Below are 23,718 nucleotides of genomic sequence, written 5' to 3'. Positions count from 1 at the left end.
TTTAGCTTGGCCAAGTATGGGACAGACATGCTCAGCAACCTGAATTCCAGTCCGACACACACACATTCAGCTGCTCCCACAGTATGCTCGTGCATCCTTCCCCAGCCCCTTTCCCACCCAGTGGAAGTGCTTTCCTATTTTTTGCAGACAAGTCCTAGGTAAATGTAACCCTCTTCCAAACTTTCGGACAAAGGGCACACGGCTAGCTTGGATGTTATTTGGTTACTCTGCAAGGTAGGCTCAAGGGAAAATTGGTTCAAGGGCTACAAAAAAAAGATGGATTGGTAAAACAGAAGAAAACATCGTAACTGGAATAAAGGCTTATATTCAAAACCCAAGCAGGGTCCTTGTCCTATGAGGCATAAAAGGTGCAAAAAGAACAGCAAGACAACAGGAATAAAACCCACATGAATCACTGTGGCATCCAGTTTCTATTCACAAAGAAAAAGCTCCAGTCCATCTTTTAATTTTTTTGAAAAATTCCTGACATTACAGAACTAAACTGAAATGTATTAATATTCCACTCTTACATTTCCATGACAAACAGAAAAAAAAAATTCATGAGCCAAAAAAAAGGGGGGGGGGAGAAGCTTATAAAACTAAATATGGATCTCAGCATTAACAGCTGAACAGAGAAAGGAATTAAAACGCTTTAATTAAAAAATCACGAGTGGATGATAAAGTGTGTAGAAACTGAAAATTTACAAACTATTTAAAACCTGGAATCGCTGACTGTTCAGAAACTACACAGATGGATCATGGGTGGTGGTGAACAGCAGAAAGGGATTATGGATGAATCTGCATTGTTCTAGCTGCTCCCCATGCCACCCGTCTCCGAGGAAAGCCTGTAACACAAAAAATAAACAAGAACTCAAAGTTAGTTTTTTGAATGCCCAGCTGCACCTCTCTGAAACTTTCAATGTCAAAGGAGACATTTTAAGATTTTTTGGATTAATTTGTACCATGACTCTGTAACCCCTGTAATCCAAGCTTTCTGAGGAAAATTATCCCAGAACTGAAGGAAACAGACTCTTGTTACCAACTGTGGGTGCTCCTTTAATGAAGTGCTTTGGAGTATCTGGGAGATGTTAGATGCTTTCCAAAAATATGCCACACACTAAAACCTCCTCTTACAGGGTTCTACTACACAGAAGCACCTTTTCTTTACTGGGCTTATTTTAGCTCTTCCCAAGCTACTGATAGAAAGCAGTTTAGGAAACCTTTATCTGAAAGTAGCCTCATGAGGCTAATATTGAGACAGAGCAACAGAGTCACAAAGGCTTCCGTCCTGGGTTTCTCTAGCATTGTGAAGAATTATTCCACTAAGAGATAATAATAGTTTTAAACGCTAGGGGATGTTAAAAAGGGAAGAGCAAGTATACTAAGTATAAGAATGACACCCAACCTATCGCCTTCAGACTTAAAAAGCAGAAGCCAACATGTTTCAACAATTCCCTGGTTCACTCTAGAAGTTCCCAAAGCTTTGGGCTCCTCAAGCTAAACTCTCCATTCAGACATACCCAGCCAGCTACAGTGCCTTTCTGTCACAAATAGATCTTATCACTTGAGGTCCTGGAACCCAATTCTGAACTCTGAAGGAGGACTGTTTAGGTATTTATAGCCTGCTTCACTGAGTATTACACACCCAGCAAGTTTTAGCCCCCACTCTGAATAGAACTAATTGTGTAAGACTCCATTTCAATTCATAAGTTTATTTCATGAGGCTTTTCAACTAACTGGCATAACCTATTTGTGGTATCTAGTCAAGAACAAAATGAATGGTATTCTGCCATCTCTGCCTTCCACAACAATGCAAAGCCAAGGTGGTGGGGGGTGAGGAAGGACAACACAACACCCGAGAACCAGGAAACAGGTCCTTCAGCAACAAACTGTATGTTAAGTCTAAAATGGTATTTCTACCCCAGCATAAAGAGGGAATAGTTAGTTCTTTTATAGGTGGCAGATTCTTGCCAATCTCAAAATAGGATGACCTAGGGCTACATAATAAGCAGTAAGTCCTGAACCTAAGAGTGGTGAGGAGTGAAGGTTCAGGATGGAGCTGCTGGAACAATTCCGGTCTAAGACCTAAAAGAAAATTAAGTTCATGCAAGAAGGTCATGGTACTCAGGCAAGAAAAAGAGCTCAAAAAGAAGTATCCAGAATTTAGGGGCTCCTGAGTGGCTCAGTCATTAAGTGTCTTCCTTCGGGTCAGGTCATGATCCCAGTGTCCTGGGATGGAGCCCCGCAAGGGGAGTCCCTGCTCAGATGGAAGCCAGCTTCTCCCTCTCCTACTTCCCTCTGCTTGTGTTCCCTCTTCTCGCCGTGTCTGCCAAATAAATACAATCTTAAATAAACAAACAAACAAAAAAACCTATCCAGAATTTATATACAGCCTAAGCAGGGACTAAGGCAGGGGGTGGGAAGGTGGCAAGAAGGGAAAACCCAACCAGAGTACCATGCTAAGGAGTCTGTAATAATAAGGACCACATAGGGAACTCAAAAAGTTTTTAAAACTTTAACACCAATACCCCTGGAGATCATGGTGGCACAGCTGGCATCTGCCTCCTTCCCTGCACTCCTCCGTTAGAGAGCACTCATTAGGTAAAGAGGCCGTCTATTCAAGAACTAGATAAAATAAAAATCTGGTCTCTAGGGGGAGAGGGTACAGGCAGAATAAAGTCCTAACTAGAGAAAGAGTTAGTTTATTAAGGGAGAGCTGGACCATATGAAAAAGGAGCACCAACAACTAACAAGAGGAAACTATCTGGACAATGAAATGAAGGCTGCTCCTCTGTGCAAACTCGGGACAAGGAACACTAATTTCACAGGCCAAATGTGGGACTGAGAGACCACAACGCCATGAGATGACACGCTGCAATACTTATCAGCAATTAGGTTTTGTTTTTTTTGTTTTTTTTTTTTTTTTTTAATAATGTAAACCAAATGAGATGCGAGAAAAGGTCAACAGAAAAAAATCTCATTATCTTAATGCCCTAAGAATAAGAAGAGCCATATGCATTTAGGGTGAATAGGAGACCATGCATGAGAGGCCTTCTGCCATCCCACCTACAGCACTTCTAGTCTTTTGTGGAGAGTGAGCTGTGGTCTTGGGACAAGGAAAATTAACTCCAGGGAGATAAAGTACACTTGAGTTAAAAGTGAAGCACAAGTTGTTAGTGCAGATTAGTCACTCATGTGATCTGTGAATTTAAATTCTCCAAAGCTTTTTTAAATCTGGTAAGTGAGGGGACTGGTGAGTTACAGTTGATCTTAAGGGCTCCTTCTAAATCTAAGTTTATAATTCTCTACTTGTGAGAGGGCTGGTGGGAGACAGGAACAGGGAACGGAAGGAAGGGTAAAGGAACTTGGTAATCAGGGTGGGTATGGGATAACTAGAGAATCCTGTCAAATTTCGGATGATGTTACAGGCTGGTTTGTTCAAGATTTACCCAGTGTCATAGGAAGAGGGATACTTCTCATTCAGAGAAATGCAGACAAAAGCCAGTCAACTTTTATTACTTTTTCCAATTTGCCTTCCCATTCTAGGTCAAGAAGTAACTTCTTTATATGTATGCTCTATAAAAGATTCTCACAGTAACCACTCACCAGAGGCAACAATCCTGGGATGCACCCCCTTGTTACCTGCTGCTGTTGGCAAGGTAAGGGATTTGAGAAGTCAGAGAAACTGGTCTTTTACTAAAGCATCTTAATGCCAATTAAGGAACACCCTCAGGCTGTAACCTGCTACTGGCCCATCTCCTTTTGTGGGGAATGACAAAGGACTGCTACTGAATCAACCAGGGACACAAACAGGCCCAAGTCCTCGTTCCAGACTCCCTAGTTGAGCAGCCACAAGTCACAAGTGCCCACCCCGTCACCCTTCACAGCACACAGTCAACTAAAGTTCTTACTGTGGCAACTTTATTACAGCTAGAAACACATATCTGGCCATGACGGCCTGCTGATAACTTAACCATTAAATAATTAAAAAAAAAAGGGGGGGGTTAACGGAGCAGCTTTTATTCATTAACACAGAGCCTAACACATTGTTATATTGCAATGCAGAATAAAGCTACAAAAAAGTAACAGAATGAAAAAGAAGAGCAAGAACTGTGGCTCTAGATAAAGAATTCAACAAGTCAGACTCTGAAACAGGCACTCAGATGAAATGGCCTAACCCTAACCCCAGGTCACCATTACCCCCACCCCCACCCTGTTATGCCCCAAATAGTAAAAAGGAAACGATCACAAGCTCACAATTGTTTGGTTCTCACCAATGTTAACAAAGAAAAACAAAATGAACCAAGAAGTACTTGAGGGGGTACCTCAAGATACTCAATCAGTAGGGGGAGAATCTCTGTTTCTCGCCTTTCAGTTTGTTAGTTACACATGGCACGGCAGAGGTGGTGGTGGTGGTAGCAGAAGCCCCGGTCCCCTTAGCAGCAGACACAACATTTAGAGCCAGGAGAGGGATGGGTTTCATGCCAAGCAGACTGGAGACACAAGGGGCGGTCGGAAGAGGGTTGGGGAGGCTGGAGGGTGCGTCGGAGGTCCCCGCTGTGGCGAGCGAGGGGGTGGTGGTGGAGGAGGAAGAAGAAGAAGAAGGGGTGGAGGGTTGAGAGAGGTTGATGCTGAGGTGATCAGGGATCGTGACGGAGGCTGCCTGGGAGGAGGGTTTAGCGTTTTCTAAACTGTAACAGAGGAAAAAAGGAACAAAAAAAAAAGGGTGGGTGGAAGGGAAGACCACAAAAGGGATAAAGTACAGGACAAAAACCGCTTGTTATCAGTTAAGTGCCTCTGGCTGCAAATTAGGAAGACCTAATACCAACTTGTGATAAAATGCCCCTCTTTCGGTCTGTGTCCCACCCTCTAAAAAAATGTACACTTTACCAAATCCCATTCCACAAGGCTATATAAAACTGTTATGGTGAAGAAAAAGCGGACAGACTGAGAAAAGAAATCACACAAAACACACTTCCATGTATCTGACACGTGGATGCAACCCAGAAGTCAGAAAGAAATGATTTCAAAGTAGAAAATGAAAGAATATTTAGAGCAATCTCCGAACAAGGAACAAAAATGTTACACTCACCAATCCCTTGAGAAGGTGTAGAATATTATTCTATAGAATTAGAAACTTTCCCCCCTAATGTTGAAGTGTGCTTCCATCTTCTACAACAAATGAACCAATGTACCAGGATGGGAAAGGACAAGAAACCGAAGCAGGTCACTAATTTCAACTTGAAAGAATGTAGCCTTTTTAAAGAAAAATGCTGAGAACAAAAGTGTAGATAACAACTAGGAAAGCTTCCTTTCTGTAAGAGGTGGGGGTGAGGAAAAAAAGCCCTTTGTTTTTCACGAAACATACTTCTCATACAGACCTCACAGAACTGAAAGATACTCAAGCACTCCCGAAAAACTCATTTAAAAAAGTGAAAATACGCCTCAGACTCCTGAAGTGAAGTCCAAATAGCCTAATGACCAGCACCTTCCGAACGCCCACCCATCTAAGCCAGAACCGCAGTATTTGTCAAAGACTGTCTGGACAACCTAGCCACAAGATTAACTCTTCAAGGGCAGGACCCCTCCTCTTAAGATTCCATTTTGTTTACTGAAGTCCAGAGACGTTACAATCCATAAAGTAGGGATAAAGAAAGGACCCACACTGACAGAGTAAGAGCAGAAATGCTCAAAATCCATTCCTGAAAGCAGAGAAATCTTTCTTGCCTGGTAGTAATAAAACCAGCTCGCTTTTGGATTCAAACTTGGCTAAGATGGGAGAGTGAAGATTAGGTTTTGTGCATGTATAATCTCTGCTTTGGTGTTAAATGAAGCCTCACAAAGTTGTGACCCAAACTCATAGTTTGGACAGTTTCATGAAACGGGACAACCCTAAATGGCCAGCCATCCTCCAAGGAGGATCCTTGGAGAGCAACTGAATCCGGAAACTCAGGTGGACATGTTCTGCTTCCTTATGACCTAAGGTCAAACAAGTTGCTTCCATTTAAGCACTACCTGACAGTATTTAGTGTAAGCCTACCCAAGCAGAAGACAAGAATCCCCACCTTCCAACAACATGAATCTCACCACCTAAGACCTGCCCTACCCATATCCCAATTAGAAACAAGAAAAACCTTTGCAAACAGCCTCTACACAAAGCTTACTACCATTTCCTAATGAACATGAAGAATCTGATGTGCTTGGTAGCTGAAGCAGATCCAGACACATGAAATCTTCCCTACATAGATACTAGTCAATACCTCAAGGCATTATAAAAGGCTTAGGGCAAAAGTCAAAACCATGGGGGAACTGATAAATTCTTAACCAGGAGATAAAAGACAATGGAATAATTACAAAGTCAGTGTAAGCAGAATAACAAAACAGACTTCACACTTAGGAATTCCTTTCCCTTGCCCTAGATTCAGGAACTCAGAACACGTTCTATGCACAACAGAAACTGAACAGTTGTGACAGAGTAAGTGAGAACTAGACAAAAATCTACAAGAGAAAGATGGCTAAGCCCCCTGGGGAAATGGACTGCTAACCCTGGCTTAGCACTTTAGTAAGCAATTAAGATCGTGACTGAAGCATATGTGCTGAGAAAGCAAGAAATATGAATGCTCTGTAGGATGCTCACCCCCCACCCCGCCCCGACTTAAAACAGCTCCACTTTGGCTGCCCTGTGCAGTAACATCAGCTAGGTTTGGGTGAGGAGAATAAAACCTCAGGAAGCCATTATGGTATGAGATGGTGGCAAAAAAAAACAAAACAAAAAAAAAAAAAAAAAAAAAAAAAACAAGAACAAAAACAAAAAACCCCAAAGAACAGGCTAGGAATTTCTGAAATAGTCGTCCAAAACCTGTGCCTCCCCTTTCCCACAAGCCCTGAACAATGGAACACATTTGCAACTTTAGAAAAATCTATGTTTTCAGAATAAATGGTAATCACTGCTTCCTAGAAACTGCCTTGCCGTCACATTACTACTTCATTATCCTTACTCCAATTAGGGCACTTTGGAGACTAACCTCCATCTGTAAAATATTGGTCTAGGGTATGTACGGCAAGAGACCCACATCTGCTTCTTAGTATGGATGCTCCAGCCAGAGCACTACGCTACTAGTGAAAATGTGCTCCACTGTTTCCATGCCTAAAACTGTCAAGTCAAATGCCAAGCATTCTATTCCCCTCCCCCGAACAAATTTATTCCAATCTTGTTACTTTTTCTGCTTGCTACACTAAGAATGGATCAAAGTAGGGCAAGACTTTATTGCTATCTCCATCCATCCCCACTCCCATCCCCCAAATACTCCCACATTTAATAATACACTGTTGTTTTCCCCAACACACACATTAATGTGTTACCAACAATAAGACAAAAGGTAGGTAAGGAACACTTACCTGACATTGATTAGGTATTGAGCCAGGCTAATGCTGGCAGCAGATCCAGTGATGGTAACCTGCCTATCAGTAGATCCTTCCACTGGGTTCGCAATTTTGATCTGCGCCCCAGACATCTGACGGATCTCATTGATTTTGGCGCCCTGACGCCCGATTATGCAGCCAATCAACTGCATAAAAGAAACAAGGCATACCAAAATTAGGAGATGCATGGCTAGGCCCACGAAGTCCATCCCACCCCTCTAGTCTTCTACAGCTTGGATCCACAATAATGGTAACTGAAACTACTATCTGCATCTTACATACCCACTCCTGATTAAATAACTTGATTCTAGATTGCATCTCCAGTCTTGCCCTATTTTGTCTGACTACCACAGGTCAGAGCCAACTCTTAGCTCATGGACTCTGAGGAGCATTAGCTCATTTCCTAGAGTACCAATCCAAAGACAAAATAAAGCAGAGCCAATATGCTAACAAATCAGTTTCTCATGGCTAGGGATAATAAAGGTCTCTGGTTTCTGGCAACAAAGATGCCTAAACTTACCATGCTATGATTACCATTTTCACATACTGCTAAGAATTCTGCCTAATTTATAACATTTTTGCCTTTGTGAAAAAAAAAAATGGGTATACATTCACACTGTCCAATACTGTAGACACTAATAACACGTAATCATTGAAAACCTTTAGTGTGGCTAGTAAGATTGAGAAATTGATATTATTATTCTCACAATTCAAACAACCACATGCAGTTAGCAACTATCATGTTGGACAGAACATTCATTCAATGGCCCCTCCTTTAAGGATAAGGCTTCGGATCATCCAAGAAACTAAAGCCAATGGGAATTTGTATCTGAGACAAAAATGGTTCTTTCTACCTCATGATACCTCAACACAACAGTTTTACCCATTTTCTCCATCAGTTTTTATTTATGATTCTACATGCTTTTAAAATGTTTAATTCGGGATCTGGAAAAAAACCATGTCCTTCCCCACTAGGCCTCAAGAATGGCATGACACTATATCGACTCTCTTATTTTTATCCCATGCAACCCTATTAATCATACTCACATCATTTGGAATGGTGAGTTCATGAGAAGTAGTCTGAGCAGATGCATCCAAACCTGCTAAAAGACAGAAGAGAGCAAGGAAGTTCAATGCATAGCAAACAAACCCCCACTGATTTGCACATAAACCTAACAGAAGAAAACAAACTGGAAACCCAGCATTGGCTGTTGGGATTCATCACTAACTTGGAAGCCTCCAAGGAGGAAAGAGGGGGAAAGGGGTACAGAAATAATGCTGGAAAGGTTCCTCTGTAAACTCAGAAGAGCTGATTTCATGCCATTTCCTGCAAAGCCCAGCCTATTAGGGTGTTAAGGGGATGGAAGCAAGGAGCAAGGGAATGTGGTAGGACCAAAATCTAACCAAATCCTTCTGCACTGCTCCCCTTTTCTGCTTAAGATTTCCTGCTGCTGTTGTGTTCCAATTTTATTTCACCTGATGCTCACTAGCACCAGTGCCAATATCATGCCTGTTACTGGGTACCATGGACTTTTGGCAGACATGCAGAGTTGCTTTAAATATACCTGTATCAGATTAACACCTCCCCCAATCCTAACCTACACTTCAAGGTCAAAGAAAATGAAATGGCAGCCAGGTGAGGGAAGTTCATTTCTCCAGATTTATTCCCTGTCTTTCCCTCAATTGCTCAGTAATTTGTTCTGGTTTTTATTTTGTTTTCCAAAGAAAAAGAAAAAAAATCATATCAGCAAACACCCATACCCATCAATAATACTAACACCTGGAGAGAACCAGGCTGGCTGGCTAATTCTCAAAGCTAGTCCTACTCTTAGCTGTGGCTGCTAAACCCAACATTTTTAGAAGGGGGTTGGCCAGATCCATCAAGGGACCCTCAGGGGCACCAGGCCCACCCCTTTGCTCTCTCAGCTCCTTTCTGCCATGTGCATCTTGCTGGTATGTCATGGGCAGTGAAACAAGACTCCCACCAGTTTATTAATATAACAGTAGAATACTACAGATTTTTTTTTTTAATCATTACCCCAATAGCCTTTCACCTCTGGAGAGCTGGATTCAATGCCTGTTAAGATACAAGTGAAAATGAGTTTGGTGGTCTCATCCTAACCCTATCGGACAAGTTATTCCTTATACAGAAAAAAAAGCCCCAAAAACAAAACAAAACAAAACCAAAAACCACTACACAATTTGGCACAAATGGATTTTCTACCCAGATCTCTGAATAGCTGGCGGAGAGAAAGGGGGTGCCAATCAGATCAAAGGGGCAGCAGTGAGGATGGGAAGAAATATCAGCCTACCCTTTGCCTGACAAGCATCCCCAAACCTCACCCCAAACCTTCCAGGGCCTTTTTTTTTTTTTTTTTTTTTTAAAAGAATAACTCATCCCAAATGAAAACCAAGTTAACAAACACATTACCTCCTTCGGTTTAGTGATAGAAGACAGGCAACTTTAAACCAGCAGGATGCTGGGTAACGAAGTATGTTTTAAACAGATGCCAAACTGAGACCTTGGGGCTGGCCTCTGTCTTGCACTACACCTTACAGAAATAAACACTGAGGTATCCATACCACTGAATCCGGTGTTGCCATGCGTCATGGGAAAATGAGACTGTTGCATTGCCAACTGGTGCAGCTTGGTCAACTGTAGGGAGGAAACAGGAGAGGCTAGCATTAGAAGAGTAACAGAGCCAGGGCTCAAGCACATTCAGACTCGAAAATGCAGAGCTCCTGATCCCCAAAGTTGAGTCTACCACTAAAACTACAAAAACAGAGTAAAGATGGGGCTTATATAACCACAATCCTGGAGGTGGGCAGAATATGAAGTTAAGGGTGAGAAGTAGAAAGGGCATCAATACAAAAGAATGAATGCATCTTGGGTGTGTGAAAAGAAAAGCAGCAGCACCTGCCCGACAACCATCCCCTTGTGGGCTAATAATGAAGGTGTTTGCAGCCATTGCAACAGTTGCCCCAGGGACAAGCACAGACAGGCTAGGTAAACAAACTGTGCAGTGGTGCTAGGGAAAACACACCATGCAGGGTTGTCAGTACTGGGACAAGGGAAGGAGATGAGAGGGCAGGGAAACTGCAAGGAGAGAGATTAAGATGAAACCAAACTGGGCTCAGCCCCACCCCCCCACCCAGTGGGTTTCTACAGCTAATTTTCTTCACCTATACAAACTATCCTGGCTGTTGTAAAACAATCCCTCCTAAAGGTTACTTCCCTTCCTGCGCCAAGCACTGACCAAGAACCAAACCCAACTTCCCAAGTCTAATGCTCAGCACCTGAAAGGGTTAGTAATGACAGAGAAAGTGTAGAGACGAAGTCTGAATATTAGCGCTTTTAAAAAGGAGTATTTAGTGGCAAGAAAGGTTTTTTACTAAGTTGAATCCCCAAATATTCAGCTTCTTATCCCTCCCTGTGCAAAATAAGCCCCTTTCCCACCCATGCAGATGCTTTTTAAATTGTCACCTCAAACTGAGAAGTACCCAAAGACAAGCCCAACCTCCCACTCCCCCCACTCATGGAAAAGACTCTCTGAAGAGATGCACAGTCAGTCCATTGTCAATTTAAACTGTGCCCTGGAACAACAAATGACAATACAGCATGGAACTCTTTCAGATAGAATAATATGGAACATGGGGTAAAGCAGAATCTAATAATCTGCTGAATTCCAATTTCCAGTGAGTATGTCAAAAGGCAAACAAGGTGCTACTGTGGCCCTGATTAAAGATTATTTAAGGGCCAAAATATGGGGCTCATTTCACCTTGTGAGGGAAACAATACTGTAAATGTTTAAGACCCAACTCACTTCTGCCTATATACAAGAGTGAAAACAATTTTGGATGGGAGAGGGAGCTTTTCAAAACAAGAAGCGAAAACAAAACTTACATCTGGCTGTGGAATGGCATACTGTCCTTGAATGGTATAGGCCTACAAAAGGAGGAAAACAGTTCCTATTAAAAAACCAATCACGGACAGCCACCCAGTGGGAGAAGGGGAGACGGATTTCAACTAGCCAGGAAGCCAGAGTTGAACTAGAGATGGGGGAGGTCAGAGACTGAGGCAGTAGGTGATATCTCATAATCACAGTGAGGCCTGAGTTGGCCGCCCTTGAAACCTAAATATGATGCCTTATTCCAGGAAACCTATGAAGGGAGCCATGTTCCCTGCAATTAAAGGCAAAACACACGTTTCTTAATAGAAAGGTGGGAAGTGGGATTAAGCAATGCCTCGATTGACCAAACCCCCTTCTTTTCCCTATATTCAACACAGCCTAGGAGGAAAATGGTCTCTTCCCTCAACCACCCCAACCCTTATATACCAATCATGGTGACATGAATGATTTGTTTTGCACAAACCTGCGTGACATATTTTGAAACACTTCCCTTTCCCTATCTTTTTTTTCTCTGCATCTGCCTAAAGACCTTAAATGCACTGGAAGCTAGCTGAGTACCTAACACTAGGGAGCTGACCACAAGAATGCAAAATAAATAAATAAATAAATAAATAATGAAAACAAATTACTGTGTGCTAAACCCTGCACCTTCTCCCACCTCCCCCTCCATAAAAGGCACTTGCAGCTCCCACTACACCCTCCTCCCCCCACACCATAACCTCCAAAAAGGGAGCTGGGTCTTCAGGGCAACGGGGTGGGGGACAAGGAGAAGGAACAAGAAGGGAGGGGAAGGAGTGGCTGGTTAACGGGATGTGAAGCTTTTCACATCACAGTGGCCAGTACCCCCAAAACTGCACCCAGGTTGGGGTAGAAGGTGAAAATGGGATAGGAAGAGTGGGAGATGGGGAAGAGGGGTTGAACAACAACAACAAAAATAAAAAAAAATAAAAAAATAAAAATAAAAATAAAAAAAAGAAAAAAGAAAAAAAGGAAAAAAAGGGAAAAAAAAAAAGAGAGTTGGTGTTACCATCTGGTGGGCTACGCGGCCTGTGTGAAATGAGGTGGGGGGGTCAGTCCAGGTCCCCGTGGACAGGTGGTGTCCACAGCACAAAAATCACCAGCGCCACTGGCCCCCCGCGTGTTGGCAGTCTCGGCTGAGGCGGAAGGATTGAGTGAGCCTTGGAGACTGAACATCCCCTCTCACCTCTAGAGGTGGTCCCTCCAGGTCAGGGTTGAGGCACATGGACGGGGTGGTGTGGGGAAAGCTCGCACTGTCGCTGCCTGTGCTGTACCTGTCCTGTGGATAAATAGAGGATTTCAGTCTCCAGGGCTGTCAATCCGGCACCTTGTCACCAGCATGAAATTCACACAAAAAAAGTTGTTTAATTTTCTCTTTTCCTTTAAAAAGGAGCTCACGACACAATTTGAAACGAGCTGCAATCAGTGAATTTAAAAAAAAAAAGTTACCTTGTGGCAGGTATCACACTGCACAATTGGACTATTTTCAGTAAGAATGGAGGGATGGGGCAACAGAGCTGATGCCAGCTACTGGTCATGTGGGATTAAGTTGAACCCCTACAGAGCCCACTTTTGTCACAAAGGAACAAAAGATACAGGTCCATCTGTGGACGTTGCATGAACCAGTCCATTTAAAAAGGCCATGGGAATAATCAGGGCCACTCATGAAAGAAGCTTTAAGCCTTTAGAGGGTGGTCAACTGAATAAAGGGAGGAGGGAGGGAGGGAGGGAGGGAGGGAGATGGGGAAGCAAAGAGGTAAGAAGTGGGAAGTGGAAAGAGGAGGAGAGGAAAGGAAAGGGAAACAAAGAATTATAGAGAGGACTGCTGCTACACAGCATGGGATTCTTTATAATCCCAAATGGGAGTGGAAGAATCCAGGAAGAGCAGGAACCTAGAGTTCCTGGGGAGAAGGGAAAACTCCTAAGGCTAAGCATCCTTGCTATACTGACTCTGGGCCTTTGTTTATCCTGCTTGACTATCCAGACTAACAGAACCCTTTGACCAATCCAGTTTGTAGAAAGCAAGGTACTAAACTGTCTCAAGGTTAACACTGTAACATGATTTCTTGCAAAAGCTCCCAGAAGCACATGACAAACTAAGTCCCCAGAATCTTCTTGTTTTATGCCAACTCACAACAGAATGTGAATGAGATGGACTTCAAGTTTATGCTTCCCCCAATTCAAAGAAAAGATGGAACTAACTGAATTAAGTGTGCTTTTAACAGGCCAGCTCCTAACTGGGAAAAGGCATTTTGAGCAATGCACCTGCTTAGGAAGCCACCAAAATGTAGATCTCTATTTCATCCTGAACCCCAACATTTACAAAACTGACCTACCTACTCCTTAAATGCTAACCAGCAACGCATAAAACTACCATGATTCTGATCCATGCTCCTGTCATAAAAATCTAACTTCAGAATAAACCATGTGCCAAGGATCAAGAGTTTAGGTGGGTGAAGTAGAAAGAGGCCAAGGGGGTGCTTTGGTGTTCTTACTCTAACACCAAAGGTCATAGCACCACAACCCAACATGCTCTCCCCCTTCTATTCTCGCACACTGAACCCTCACCCCGGCTGGTTTCAGTTATCCCATGTGGATTCAAACCAGCGTTTATAAGGTTAAGAGCCTGGGAAAACAATTCACTGGAGTTTGGGAGTGAAGGGGTAGGAGTAGGGGAGGTGAGGTGGGGGGAAGGGAAGTTTGTAGGACACTCAAGTTTAGGACCCCCCAATTTTGAGACCACCATCCAGAATCTCCTTCAGAGGTCCAGTTCTTTGCTATTTTTATTCAGACCTCTAAAGAACACCCCACACATAAAAAAGCATGGATGGGGTGTGGGTGGGGGGGGGGACAGGGAGAGTAGTGGTGACACCAAGGCAATTTAACCCTTTCTTCTAACCCAACCCACCTTAAATCACCAAGTAAACTCCCCCTTCCGAGTGCCTACAAAACTCCCATTGTCTGCTAAAAATTAAGTAAGGGCTTGGCATTCATAGCTTTCTCCAGTACAAAAAAATAAAACCAAAAGCACGGCAAACTATGGCCAGAATACAGGTTTCAGCAAGCATGCAGAGTGGCCTGGTGTGCTGCTGGCAAAGTTGACATTTCAAATATAATCCTCGTTCATTCTAGCCCACCAATAAGAACTTTCTTACCTGACCACCTGCAAAGATGACTGGAGAACTGGACGGCTTGGGCCGGTACGGGATGGTCACGCCCTTCGGGGGGGACTGGGAGAGAGTCAGAGGGGAAAAAAACAAAAAGAGATAAGGTTTCAAAGCTGCTTCAGCTGTGTGGCTTAAGCTCACACAGATCAGTTAAATTAAAAACTGTATTAATTTCCATCCCTTCACCTACCAACGTTGTCTCTGGCTAGATCTAATCTCAAATCATCTGTAGTTATTTGCCTTTAAAGCAGTAAGATGGGTCCGTGGACTACACAGCTCACACTAATTCTCATCAAGGCAGATTCCCCTGTAATAATTTACGCATTATTTCCACGTTTTCAAGTGAACCTAATGAACATGACAAACCTCTATGCGTACGTATGTAATCAGTGATTAAGTATCTTACGTTCTGGCCTACGTAAAAAATGAAGCCAAAATAGGAAATGAAACACTCCAGTATTATCCCTAGGATAATATAGACACTGTCAAGAAATAGTTCAAAGGTTCAGTCAACATTCTGAAAATTTTACTTTCCTTTTTCATGCAACATGGAATGAATTCCCTAACAATTCTAAAAAGATTTTCCCTTAATTCTGCTATTCTAACATATGCTACCAGGACCTCATAAACCATTCAAAAACATCACTATGGGTCAATTTTTTCCCATATAACTATCTTGATTATAATCCTGCCTTAAAACACAAAAATTAATTTGAAGAATGCGTCAAAACTGTTCACAGCCAAAATACTGTAATCCAAAGGCAACTTAAGTCAGTTCCTCAGAACCCAGTTACATCTCTGGTTCACTCAGTCCAAGTAGTCAATCTTCCCCTACCAACCCTACTAGCATTGTTGTAAACCAAAAGTTCATACTGCTTAACAGTTTCTATTTTTGCTCAGACTGTAAGAAAACTCAAAGTTGGGGGAAGGAAAATATGAACTCAGGGAACCTCTTCCCCACCCCCACTGGAAGCTTCTAACAGCTTCACCTAATTCTAGTCTTACTAAATATAGAGCAGTCTGTCTCCCTAGAATAACCCCCCATTCTCAGCATGAGCCTGAGGGCTTACCTCCAACATGACCACGCAGATCTGTTTCACACACTCAATGATGGATTGCGGAATGCCAGCGATAGTGATGGCCCGCTCAGTTGAGTTGGGGAGCATATCCCCTGCCACCTGGACCTGAGCCCCTGTACTCTTTGGGGTAAAAAGAAATTTTAAAAATCAGATAAAAACAGCTCATACTCTTCCAATTCCCTAAGCAGCAATTTTAGAGTTGAACACTCAGTAGAGATACTTATCCCATCTCCTATTTTACCCTTTTTATTCTCCCTTCCCACTCTTCCCTTATTCCAGATAGGACTATTTAATCACAGTTATAAATAAATTAGCCTCTGAAAGTCAAGAATAAACCTGAACAACAGCCTAAATTTAAGCTGCTCTCAAGAAAAAGGCCCTTCTAGGCAGTTTCCTTTCAGCTAATGGTAGCTTCGCGGGCCATCAAACAAAATCTCCACAAGTAACACCAACTTTTCATTCTCTTATTAAATAAATATTTTTATCAAGCCCATTCTGTGTGTCAGGAACCATTCGAGGTTGCTTGAATATATAAAACCAAAATCCCTGCTCTCCTGGCATGTATGGTCAAGCTCCTAAAAACTCCTTTAGAAGCCACTCAAATTTCATTCCAACATCCAATTTAGTAACTCCCAGACACTATTAAAAGCTTCCATAATTCAATGTAAGAGCCACAATTTCAAAGGGAACACAGTTACAACTGCATTCTACTATATCTCCTTATTTCTCCCTTGCTGTTCAGTACGAGTTTGGCCAAGGCCAAGAAGGTATTATATATCAAACTTTCATCTTCTTAGACATGAAAAAAATTACGTAGTCTGGTGGAAAAGTTGCCAAATTAAAAAATGGAAACAGTGCGCCTGGGTGGCTCAGTCAGATGTCCGACTCTTGATTCCAGTTCAGGTCATGATCTTATAGGATAGTGGGATCAAGCTCCATACTGGGTTCCACGCTGGGCATGGAGCCTGCCTGGGATTCTCTCTTCCTCTCCCTCTGTCCCCCCAACCCCCAGCACAGTACTCTAAAATACACAAAAAACAAACAACAAAAACAAAAGAAACCAGGTCATGTTCACCTATTAGAAATTCTGATTAACCTTCTTGACTTCTTAGGACATATGAATTGTTAAAAAAACAAACAAAAAAACCCTACATTTTATGTATGTATCAATGTTGTCTTCCCAATCCATCCAGGATTCATCTCAATATTGTTAATTCATCTCAGTATTGTCTCCTAGCCATACTAAGAGCTATTAATAGAGAAAGCGTATTTATAATAAATATTTTGAAAACAACAAAAGTTACGAACCTCTCGTATTTCCTTGATCTTGCAACCACCTTTCCCAATGAGAGAGCCACACTGACTAGCAGGGACCACCAGCCTCAGGGTAACTGGGGGTCTACTGGCAGCTGTGCTATTGGTCATAGAGCTGCTGATGTCCTTCAAAAAGAAATTTATCAGAACAAAAGAATATAAGTTTCAGCAGATCCCTGAGACCCGGAACTGCTATAACAGAACTATTTTAACCTTATAAGGGAAATATGTCATGATCTACCATCAGCAAAAGTTCAAATATTGCCTCCCCACCTCCCAAAACAACGATTTCTGAAAAGATAAAAACATCTACAAATTTCTTCAGGATTAGCCCTAAATATAGTTTCCTTCATGGAGGGGGTAAGATGGAGTGTGGTAGGAAGCAAAGTGATTATTAGTTCTGGAAATTAGAGCTGACTGCAAAGTAAAACAATTATCAAAGTCAAAATTAAATAAAACATTAGAAGAAAGATAAAACAATATAATCTAGAATATTCAAAGAACCAATTCTGCTCTACCAGAAAACTGGGAAGATTAAATTGTGTATTTCTACTATCATTATTTTAATTTCTTGGTAATATTACCATTATACAGATAATGAAATTGAGGCCAAGTATTCAATCACATCTAAAAAGCTGGAGATTTTTAAATTAAATGACTGTATTTGGCTCCAAAGCCCACCATCTTTCCCATAACAATATGCTACACCCAAAAAGTCATGTTTTAACCTAGTTAAATTTAGCCTCCTGAGGATTAAGTGGTGTAAAACATCACTTCTCAGCCTAATCTCTATGTAATAGCTAGACCTGGAAAGTGCTTAAACATAAGCCCTTAAAGTCAAGGGCAAGTTAAAGTATGAATAGATCTTCTGAATGTTTTTTAAGCTTCAGGATCTGGATTAGCAGGGCCCTGCAGGTCAAAAGATAGCATTTCTGATCTTGGCCATGATAAAATTTCAGGCACCATTAAGTATCCAACCACCAACTCAAGCAGCAGCCAACAGCTCTCCTCTGCCTGTGGTGTCAAATGCAGCATTAGCACTAGCAGCATTACTGAAGAAGGGGAGGAGGCAAATACAGGTCTGACACAACATTAGCAGACTCATTTTCTTAAAAACTTAACTACACCCAAGGTTGAAAGGTATCGATTTATTCATACTATACAGTAGTGTTCACCAAGGCACCTAAAGAAAGCACATTTAGATTCACTCAACTATAAATCAGGAAATGTAATGTTGAGTAATACAGTACTGTCATACCTTCAAAATGGTCAGTCAAAAAAAATGAAAATAAAAGATGCTAGTTTCTCACTTTTTTTTTATGTTGAGTACCAAGTAATAGTCAAGCAATTTGTTTTAATGATTTAAATCACTTAATGGCCAGATTTGGGGGACACTAAAGTGGAGGAAGGACTCATAGATATTTATGACCCATTTTTTCCTTGATTTAAAAGTTCTCAGAAAATGACTAAGCTGTCTAGCACTTTAAAAGGAAGACTACATGGGGAGGAGTGCCTGAGTGGCTCAGATGGCTGAGCAGCCAACTCTTGATTTCAGTTCAGGTCACGATCTCAAGGTCCTTGGATTGATCCCTGCGTGTGGGCTCTGCATTCAGCAGGAATGGGCTTGAGGAGTCTCTCTACCTCTCCCTCTGCCACTCCCCTTCTGAGGGTGGGCATGCGTGCGCGCAAACACACACACTCTAAATAAAAAAATGAAACTTAAAAAACACCCGAAAGTAAAATAAAACAAAGACTAAGTGCAGAATGAGAGGGAACAACACACCTCTTCCAGTTTGTCAATGATCATAGCAAAGGCTTTGAAGATCGCGTTAGTGGGTCCAGCCAAAGTGATAATTCTCTCAGGACAATTCCCTTCTGAGATGTTGATACGTGCACCACTCTGGATAAAAAACAAGGCGGAGAGGTTAAGTAAGACAAAAAGATCTGAGTATATATAGAACAGCCCCCCCCCCCAATAAGATAAGCAAGGAGCTGCCTATGTTATTTTGACTCAAGGCAATTTCAGCATTATTTCAAACACTTGCTCATGTTTGTCTTCAGACTACAGTAGCTGCCTTAATGCTTGAGTGAACTAAGACACAGGAACTACATTTCCCAGCATACTATATGCCGTTACAAATAACCAAACCAGAAAAATACATTTTCCTTTTGAGACCTTTCCCCTTGCAATCACTCATTAATAAGAAAATTTTTGCCTTTAGAACTTAACACTCCCTTAACTCCCCCCACATAACTTACCTCCTCACGCATCTTCTTAACTGATTCTCCTTTCTGTAAGAGGAAAAGTCAAGAGTGAGCCCCAAATGCTATTTCAACCCAGACTGACTAAACAGTAATTAGAGTTGAAGTGAGACTGTCTTACCTTTCCGATGATACTGCCAACTTCCTGCAAGGGAAAAAACTAGCATCAAATAAGAGGAAACTCCAAGTGTTCATTATTATGAAAAGGAATTTTTAACTGTCCAAAGCAATGTGAAAATTAAGATTTATAGGAAAGGGGACTGGGTGAGCTTTTTCTTGTATTTGCTCAAAACATAAATGAGATATCCAAAAATTCTGAATAATGAAGCAGTAATAATTAAATGCTATTGTGCTTAAGATGTTATTTTTTAAAGTACCATATACATCACCTCCCACCCCCCACCTTAAGTTTCCCAAAATTGTCGGGGCCAAGGAGATCTACTTATCACAAGCTATAGCAATCTCTACAGGCAAAACCTTATTTTCAAGATATGAGACAGTCTTTGGCTCCATCCTCTAGTTAAGCCTTTCCTGCTCAGTGGAGCTTCCTACTAAAGTCTGTCCATTTTCCCACTACACTCTCATCTACTCTGATAGAGAAGAGTGCTAACGCCAGATGCCCCACAGTGCTAATCTGATGAGCTCCAAGATGCATGCCCTCTCTTCCTGGCCTCTCCCTGAGCAGTTACTATGACCCAATTTCCCAAGCTGGTGCATACCTTTCCATGCATAAGTAGCCGGATGGTGAGAGTGACATTTAATCCACCTTCAATCACACCGGTGTCCATGTCGAGCAGTGTTCTGGGGAGCTGGACTTTGAGTGGTCAAGTCTTTGGTCACTGATGGGGGTGAAAGCCAAAAACTGAAAAGCAAACATGACCAAAATCAGAAAGGGAAAACAATAGGAGAATTAGTTCCTAAAATCATTTTCACCATTATCAATGTTTCCGGACTCTTCTCCTTGAATGACAACCTATCAATTGGCAAGCGTGTGTATACCCAGCACAACTGCACTAATGACAACCATTTACAGCTCAGGTTCTGTAGAGTATGGAAGACGACTTTTCAGTCTGCTCTCCTTAATGGAAGGGTTTCTGCTGACTCTCAGGATGAGGATTCCTTCAATCGGCAATGGTTGTAAGGGAACTGCTGAATGTGCACTTGTCCTTCAGCAGAATAAGCTTTGACATGATACAGAAACACCTGGAAATCATGAGGCCAAACCTCAAACTAATCAACTAGAGAGAGGCAGATGACCTTTTGCTTCTTTGTTAGGTAGGAGCTCAGGCTGAAAGCTAGAAGACACTAAGTTTTCCTACTCGCAACAATTTGTAGCTAAAAAATTGAGATGTTTCTCACATTAAAATTTCACATCTTGACAGATGACACCAAATAATTTATTAAGTTTTAAATCAATCATCTCACTGAAAATGGCATTATCTATGAAAGCCTTCTATGAAGGGTGGGATTCCGTATTTCCCTTTGGGAAAACATTCAGTACATTAAGTACAGCCCGAGTCCTTTCTTCTATCCCCTTTCCCAACCCAACTTGATAACCACTCAGGTTTGAAAATTTTCCTTGCTTCTGTGTATTAACCTTTGTTACTACTCCATCTATTCAAATCTATTAAATCTTGAATTTTCTTCCAAAAAAAACAATGGGAAAAAAATGGTATTGCTAAAAATTTATTGTAGCTGTTTTAAGCAAGAGCAATAATCAACCTTTCCTACAAAGAAAGCTATTTCCCCATCTAGCCTCTGAAACAATGTTCCCAATATTTCAGTTTTCAAGTAACAAATTACATGCAGAAATAGAATCTGGTTTTGGATATACCTTTTCCTACCACACCTCCTTAGGACCTAACAGCATTAGCTTTAAAAAGGTTCTCCAAAGTTGATAAATTTCTCCAGTGACATTTTTAGAAACCATCCCTTCAAAACTGAACATCAATGACTCTCCTACAGCTAGTTTTCCTCCTTCACAAACCAGCCACCGTTTTAACTCTGCTCTAACACAAAGCCCATCCCTAAACATTTAAAAAGTGTTTTTAAGTTGCTGCCAGATCATTCTGTTTATGGCAAGCTGCCCCCCCCACCCGTTACCTCCAGAGCATAATTTAAAAGATGGGCTTTGCTTCCCCAAGGCACCTCATTCCCCCATCTTCAAAATAGAATTAACTGCTGGCAAAATCCCAGAATTCAACACTTTTCACTCATGAAAAAACAACAGTGCTGAGGGGGAGGGCGCAGAGTGGAAAAGGGGAGACAAGAGTTATGTCTGTAAGAATGACTTTTTCTTTTTAATGAGATATGGTACAATACTGGCAGTTTAGCTTATCTCCACTCAAATGTAACAGAAATCAATTTACAAACACCAGAATAACGCAGCTAAGAAAGGGCAAGAACACTGAAAATCTTTTAGAAGGCCATTTCGTGATTACACAAAGCTGCATTTCTAACTCCAAACATCCAAGAAATCCCTGTCATTTTCTCCTGACTGGGTCAATGTAAGTGTACCCAATCCCAGCAATCCAGCTGTTAATCCTGCAGTCTATTACCCCTTCTCCTATAAATAGCTCGGCCTGCGTCTGTATCGGCAGGCATTTTGTGATTTCAAAATTCGTTACCCCGAAAGAACGTCCTGAATAACTCGGTAACTGGGAGCCCGTTTACCCTTTAACTCCGCCGCCCCCCTCCCCTCGGTCATCCAAGCATTTTCCAATTAAAAAAATGCCCCCCCCATGCCTCCACTAGAAAAGAGAGAAGGGAAAAAAAAATAAACGGTTCGGTCGGGGGGGGGCGCTGCGATCCAGGGGGAGGGGCCGGACTAGTAGCGCCTCCTCGTGTGGCTGCGCCAGCGCCTGACCCCCGCGGGGAGCCGCGCTCACCCGCCCGGCCAGCAAGCCGGCCATCGCCTCCCCCCCCACCCCCTTCAACCAACAAATCCACCGCCGCCCCCCCTACCGCGCGCGCGCCCTCCTTGACTCCTGCGCAGCCGCCACCGGGAAAAGGCGGGGGGAGGGGGGTAGGCCTTGCGCGAGGCCTACTAGGCCGCGCCTGAGCCAGGGCCTCGCGTGAATGGCCAGCCAGCCAGAGTGAGGGGGTAGGCGCTCACGCGGTACTACGCGAGGCCGGGGCTCGTGACGAGAACCGGAGCCCGCTGAGAAAGATGGCAAGAGTGGAAACAGAGCTATAGCTGGGGGCGGAGGGAGAATTTTGAAGCTTACCTGCAGGCGCGAGGCGACTGAGGGGAAAAGGGGAGCGGGCGGGAAGGGGAAGGGCGGGAGGCCGGGGGCGGAACAATAGGGGCGGGCGGGAAGGCGAGGGGGGCCCCGCGGGCGGGCGGAGGAGGAAGGGGGGGGTGGAGGAGGAGGAGGAGGAAGGGGGAAAGAGACCCCGGGGCGGGTGGAGGGCGGCGGAGGGCGGGCGGGCGGGCGGAGGGCGGGCGGGCGGGAGAGGGCGCAGGCTGCGGCTGCTCCGGCTGCTGCCTCTGCTGGTCTGGGAGGGGGACGGGGCGGAGCGGCCCGCTTTCAACCCCGCGCACCCTCCGACCCCGGAAGCGCTAACCGCCCCGGGGGCCGGCGAGGCGACTGCGTCGTCCAAACCTTCCCCACGCAGTGCGGACGGCCTCCCAACAGCCTAGAGCGGCTCCGTGGACAGCGTCGGCACCAGTGAGACAACACCTGGTAGTGGATAGCCAAGTCTATGATAGAGCGGCAGCGTAGGGACAGGGAGGAAGCTAGTGGCCCCTAGCGGGCTGATTGGAAAGCCCAGGCATGAGTGAGGAGAGAGTTGGCAGTCGCCATGGATAAAGGAAACGAGGGAGAAGAGATGGGTGTGAAGAGACGGCAAAAACCACAGAAGTCTATAGTAATACTCAAAAGAAAAAAAAAAAGGAAGAAAAGAAAAGAAAGATAAAAAAAAACTAATTTGCCACACTGAAGACAACTTTTATACCAACTCCTTACTCAGAAAATTAGTAATTGAAAAAAAAGAATTAAGCATTTACTCCCTTAGGAAGAACTGTAGTTCATCCGTTGTTGATAAGGGAAAATTCTTTTTTAAAGCTTTCCATTTAATAAATGTAGTAAGAATGAAAGAGTTAGAAAATCATCATCCACTCTGCAACCCAAAAGGAAATAATTCATTCAGGCCGGTGGCATCAGTCATCAAAACTTTAAGTGACAGGCTGATAGGGGAACGAGATATTATCATGGGGACAAATATCACCACACACATTACTGGCAAATTGTACAGGGGAAAAAAAAGTCATCTAAAATGGAGAGATCTGATAATCACCACCTTACCCAAGTGATCAAACTTTGCAACACTAATAGCAGGAAGACTGACATTATGTGGTCCTTGATGAGATAAAATAAAAACATAGCATTGTCTATTAAGTATTTTTGTCAAAAGTGTTTAATCTGAATCTTACCAACCTTTCGACCTAATTAGCAATGTACAGGAAATATGTGAGGGCTAAAGGAATAAGTTAAATACATCACACTACAAGGAGACAATCAACAAACGTAGAATAGTCTTCAA

At 42.9% G+C, this 23,718-nt stretch overlaps 1 protein-coding gene across 22 annotated transcripts; it reads right to left on the bottom strand.

Moving 5' to 3' along the window:
- Positions 1-412: 412 nt before the first annotated feature.
- On the bottom strand, positions 413-22,741 carry PCBP2 (poly(rC) binding protein 2). 22 transcript variants are annotated; one of them, XM_082741551.1, is made up of 15 exons: positions 22,401-22,741; positions 19,893-20,035; positions 19,295-19,318; positions 19,171-19,203; positions 18,695-18,811; positions 16,906-17,037; positions 15,589-15,717; positions 14,507-14,581; positions 12,538-12,630; positions 11,327-11,368; positions 10,006-10,078; positions 9,461-9,499; positions 8,470-8,525; positions 7,399-7,568; positions 413-845 (listed from the first exon to the last, which is right to left on the bottom strand). In XM_082741551.1, the coding sequence occupies exons 2-15, from the start codon at positions 19,959-19,961 to the stop codon at positions 809-811; spliced, it is 1,089 nt and encodes a 362-aa protein (XP_082597677.1). In that variant the 5' UTR covers positions 19,962-20,035; positions 22,401-22,741; the 3' UTR covers positions 413-808. The 22 variants fall into 22 exon arrangements, with proteins under 22 accessions (XP_082597677.1, XP_082597678.1, XP_082597662.1 ...); XM_082741552.1 differs by having other exon boundaries at positions 8,470-8,522; positions 22,401-22,717; XM_082741536.1 differs by having other exon boundaries at positions 14,507-14,594; positions 15,590-15,717; positions 22,401-22,671.
- Between the last annotated feature and the right edge of the window lie 977 nt (positions 22,742-23,718).

Source organism: Mustela nivalis (genome assembly GCF_964662115.1).
Source record: "Mustela nivalis genome assembly, chromosome: 7".
Lineage (NCBI taxonomy): Eukaryota > Metazoa > Chordata > Mammalia > Carnivora > Mustelidae > Mustela > Mustela nivalis.
Note: the sequence above shows the minus strand (reverse complement) of the source record. Positions and strands in the feature narration are given on the sequence as shown.